Source organism: Lytechinus variegatus, chromosome 17, assembly GCF_018143015.1.
Source record: "Lytechinus variegatus isolate NC3 chromosome 17, Lvar_3.0, whole genome shotgun sequence".
NCBI lineage: Eukaryota > Metazoa > Echinodermata > Echinoidea > Temnopleuroida > Toxopneustidae > Lytechinus > Lytechinus variegatus.
In genome coordinates, this window is record NC_054756.1 from 28,468,334 (window position 1) to 28,473,960 (window position 5,627).

The 5,627-nt window shown below is 39.1% G+C and overlaps 1 protein-coding gene across 1 annotated transcript; it reads right to left on the reverse strand.

The window, feature by feature from the left end:
* Positions 1-3,332: 3,332 nt before the first annotated feature.
* On the reverse strand, positions 3,333-4,609 carry LOC121430612 (gastrin/cholecystokinin type B receptor-like). Its single transcript, XM_041627930.1, has one exon. It carries the CDS (start codon positions 4,317-4,319, stop codon positions 3,333-3,335), a length of 987 nt encoding a protein of 328 aa, XP_041483864.1. The 5' UTR covers positions 4,320-4,609.
* Positions 4,610-5,627: the final 1,018 nt, after the last annotated feature.

Below are 5,627 nucleotides of genomic sequence, written 5' to 3' on the forward strand. Positions count from 1 at the left end.
CCGCGCACTGTCCAAAAGACAACACGCTCTTTAGCCTTACTCAAGTTAACCAATGAGCGAAAATTAGATCCAACGGGAGAAGAGGCGGGGATTATGGCCTCGGAAAAATGTCGGAAGCCTCCGGGATGCGCGTTTCCGTTTTACACCCTGGCGAAGGCATTTTCCGGAAAAGTAGCCAAAAAGCGACTAGTGAAGAGTCTACATCTACGTTATTTGTATACATTATCAGCTGGGCGCGCGATCCAAAGTCCGCACCGAAGTTATCCGCAGAACATACTTGCAAATAATGCAGCTGAGCTTATACTTTCCAGGAGGATGTTTCATAAAGCTGTTCGTAAGTTAAGAGCGACTTTAAGAACGACTGGTGAACCTATCTTACGCGCTAAGCTATCATCAATGAACATTGAATGGTGCATATTTACCACAAGAAAGGTTCACCAGTCGTTCTTAAAGTCGCTCTTAACTTACAAACAGCTTTATGAAACACCCATCGGGTTCAATATGAATGTTTGCCTTGATCATTTGCCTTGCCGATTTGCTGATGTCTGTCTTTCTCTCTATATGTCTATAATATCTATCTCTCAAATACTATCTCTATCTATCTATGTAACTGCAGTATCTATCTATCTAATAATCTTCTCTGTCTCTCTCATTCTTTATCTAACATCTATTTATCTCAAATTCTCCATCTCTCTCTATCTATCCAGTATCCATCCATCTGTCTGTCTTTCTCTATTTCTCTCTCTCTATTTATCTATTTTTTTAACTAGAGTATCTATCTATCTGTTAATTTTTTAATAATCTTCTCTGTCTCTTTCATTCTTTATCTATTTAATATCTATCTCTCTCTCTCTCTCTATCTATCTATCCATCTGTCTGTCTTTCTATCTATTTATCTATCTATTTTTTTTAACTAGAGTATCTATCTATCTGTTAATTTGTTAATATTCTATGTCTCTCTCCCTCTTTATCTATCTCTCATCTATCTATCTCTCAAATCCTCTATCTATCCATCTGTCTGTCTTTCTCTATTTCTCTCTCTCTCTCTATCTATCTATCTATCTGTTAATCTTCTCTGCCTCTCTCATTCTTTATCTTTCTATCTATCTGTCTCTCAAATTCTCTATCTCTCTCCTTCTGTAGGATCTGTCTGTCGTTTTTCTCTCTTTCTCTTTGTCCGTCCATATTTCTATCTATAACATCTCTCTCTCTCTCTCTCTCTCTCTCTATCTATCTATCTATCCTTCTCTCTCTCTTTCTCTCTCTCCCCCTCTCCCTCTATATATCGACCTCTCTGTCTCCCCTCTCTCTATTTATCTATCTATCCATCCATCTCTCCCTCTTTCTCTCTCTTTCTATCTATCTATCCACCTCTCTCTCTGTCTCTCTCTCTCTATTTCTATCTATTTATCAGTCTTCTATATCTATCTTTCGGCAGCTTCTAAGTGTATCAATCCATCAAACTTCAATTTGTCTTTCCATTATAAGTATCTGTTTATTTTGATTTTGTCTGTCATTCTATTCATTTAGTTAATGATTTATTTTTAGAAAAAAAATCATAAACAACGCGACTGCAAAAGCATGTTCGGATTTCACTCGATCCTGACTGCCGCTCTCTCTGTACATGAAGTGCCGATGAACTCTGTGCTCTGATCAGTAACTGTGCAAATTGCATGCGGTGGTGGACTCGCCTGTGTCGCACGCTGCATGCAACCAGCGACGTGTGTAGACTCTTCACTAGTCGCTTTTTGGCTACTTTTCCGGAAAATGCCTTCGCCAGGGTGTAAAACGGAAACGCGCCTCCGGGATAAGTTATGTAATTACGAATGCATACTTTCGGAGGTAAAATGCCAATTCGTCCATTGCCAACTCGTCCACTCACCACATGGTCTATTCTCATTTACTCTAATGCTATTCCGTCCATCAACATTTCGTCTAACAACCATTTAGTTCACTAACCATTTGGTCCAATCATCACTTCGTCTAATCACCTGTTCGTCTATTGCCATTTCGTCTAATAACATGTTGGTCTAATATCCAATTTCTTTCATTCTTAGACCGAATGCAGCGGATCGTGACCCGAAGGAGACAAATGCTTGGAGGGGCACTGTATTCTTTGTGAACAATGCTGTGCCCCTCAAATGCTTTGTCTCCTCCGGGTCACGTTCCGGACTAATTGGCTATTGGACCAATTCGTTATTAGACGGAATGGTATTAGACTTAATGGAAGTAGACCATTTGGTGAGTGGACGAACTGATGGTAGGCAAAATAATAGTGGACGAGTTGGCAATAGGACGAATTGGAAATAACCCTTTCGGAACATTCAGGTGTACATTTCCATAAGCACAAAAGGTATTTACACGTTCTCAACATTTTAGAGGCAACACGGAGCATAACGCGTAAAAGGGATTTAATGTCCAGGGACATTTTAAGGGAAACCAAGAAGATTCTATGACTGGAGTTCCAACAGGCAACAAATTTATTCAAGCAGCTGTTCATTTCTAAAGAAGCACAAAAGAAAGAATGGTAATAAGAACTTTTTGATGTCCGCCTTCGAAGCCGCCAGTTTCAGTGGAGAAAGCAGAGGGGTGAAATTTTACGAATATCCATTTTTGTCAATTTTCCATCTTTTATATTAATAAACAAACTGAAATTTGAATGCATGACAAAACATCAATAACCAAGCACTATTACGACGAGATATTTGCCCAGATTATATCAATTAACCTGTAATTAGTGAAAAAGAAAGAATTTGACCTTTACTGAAACCAGATTTTAACACTTCCGATCATTTGCGGCGAATGAAAATTTCAAATGTGGTCTGAAGAATATTGTTGTTCATGCCAGATGAGTGCCCGCACATGCCCAGTCGAGCAAATTTGAGTCGTATTTCAGGACATATCGCATAGTTTATTTTCGCGTGCCTCCGAATTATGTACTACACATATAACCAGACCAAGATGCGGCGAAAAAGTAATTATCATCACAAAGCACATTTCCCTTTATGTATGACCTATAGCTCCCGCGGAGTCATGCGGGAATCATTTGTCTACACAATTGCAAGAGATGTTGAGCAAAGTGCAAGCCTGACATACATTCTGCTGGCGGCTTTTAACCTTGTTCAAAGAGATATTATTTGCTGTTACTCCATCTCATTTGAAACCTCCTTGGGGAAACAAAGTAGCATTTAACACGTGAATTGATCTTGAGTAGCATTTAACACCGAATTGATCTTGAAATCAATTCGGTTCAACGTGGCAAAATGCGCACCACTTCATGATACAATACAAATTATTGTATTGTATGAATAACGTTTTGAAAGTACGTTTATCTACAACACATTTGTTCTGAACGGTGATGAGTTTACGCCTCTGTCACCGAACAAAGATGCGTCGTTCCGATTCGGATTGAAGAGCTCCCGTATAGCTTTTCGGAATTCTGGATAGCGAATTGCGTAGATGAATGGGTTCGCACATGAGTTCCACAACGCCAATATGATGAAAACATGCTGTATAGTACTACCCACGAAGGTAACTGGTATAATTCCGAGGTCAAACAGCATATAACCAGTTTGGATAGGCCCCCAGCATATGATGAAGAACATTATCACTAAGAACAATGTTTGTAGAACGCGCTTCTTGGCGATGACATGTCGGAGGGATGGATTTGCATCAGGATTTTTGTTCTCACCAAGGTAAAGATTTGCTTTACGATGCAGGGTACGTGCTGTTAGCCCATGCACAGTGAGACTCACAATCATGGGGATGAGAAACTGAGTTGAGAAGAGGCCAACGCCTATCAGAATTTGTATTTCTCTGGACGGGAACCCCCATTCACATTCCTGTTGAGGATTACGGAAGTTGGTGTATAGAAGAGGCGTGTATAATGTCACGCCAAGAATCCAGGTCAAGACAATGGCTGTTCGGATTCTCCTCCGGGAGAGAAGCTCCTTGCAGCGCAGTGGGTGTACAACCGCGATGTATCTTTCGATAGCAATACTCGTAAGTGCCATGATAGATGCAGCAGAAGAAGAAAACAAGAGAAACTTGCTAAATATCAGCCTGCAGTAGACTTCACCTAGTATCGTCATTGGTACACGTTCAGCAGTTGGAAGTGGTATCATGAAGATCGATGTGACGAAATCAGCGGTAGCCAGGGCTCCTATAAGTGTGTCTGTGGCCCTGCTTTTCTTACGGCGCTGGAAAAGCAGAACGATTACGAGAAGGTTGCCAAGAATCCCTACGACTGCCGTAGCCATTTGTATTTTCATCCACCAGTTCCATTTTATAGGTACCCAGAGCCATCCATCGGTCACCATGGTGCAATTAGTTGATAACTCTTTTTTTCCAAGACCCGACAGATATTTATCACCACTGACATTGGCTATAACCCACTTGTTCCTAACAAGTCACGACACGATGGCAAAGTAAATGAAGAAAAGGTAAACTAGCCTTTAGCAAGCTTGATCTCCACCCGAATATTTCAGAGACTAGACGTAAAAAAAGACAGAGTGAAATCATTGTAGCATTTAAAGAAAACAAATTCCATTCAGTAAATGATTGTACCAAATAAAGTATTGTAGAGGGATATTTTTGAACACAAAAACGGAAAAAGGACAAGCCTCTTAGGACGCCTAAAATACATCCTCAAACGACCTAGAGGCAAAATGTAAATTAAACAATGTAATGCCACGGGCCACTTTCGTCTATCCTGGATGGTAATCTCACATTTAACTAATGAAAAATATTCACCCATCTAGGCTTTATTTCAAGTTATGGAATGCATTGTCCCCGGGCTGATCTTTTACCTTTACCTTTACCCGTGATTCTGGAAGAATGCTGATGATCCCAGCAGTCGTGCTTCCAGTTCAAGTCCTTCTTTCTTTTTGTTAATTATTATTATTGTTATTATTATTTTATTCGGCACTTAATCGAAAAGAAAACATGTACAATGCAAGATTGAGAAATATTACAAAAATACAAATAGTTTTAGACCTTTTCTCACCCAACCAGGTAGCCTGGGTAGGGAATAGGTCAACTTAATGGCCATGGCCCACAGGCCTTCCCTCCCACACCCGATTGAGTGAAAAAAAGATCATTACATATAATAGGGTTACAAAATATAAAACAGGTAGGTTGCACAAGAAAATGAATCAACTTGAATTTAACATAACCATAGAAAACCAGGAGGAACAAGTATTTGATTAAAATAATTCATTGTGCCAGAATTAGAAAACAGCTGAAGTAAATAACTTTATAACGCATGAGATAAAAGATGTAACAAAATCAGAATATTGGAAACCGTTTAGAAAAAGAAATATATATATAAAAAAATAAAAATAATAAAAAAAGAAAATAAATAAAAAAAAACTTGAAAATGTGTTGTTGATCATTTAGACATATTTGTATTTATATTTTAATCTAGCTGGAACTTTAGGATATCCCTCTTGAGGACACCCAGAACATGATTAATGTTTCCTGAGACCATTTCAATTCTGCATTCATAGGACAGGGTTTCCCATACTATGGGATATCTGTGAATTGCAGTCTGATGGAGTCTCTCTGTTCTTGCCTTTATGTGTACAAACCTAACATCTACGTCAGAATGCCTTACACGTATTACAATA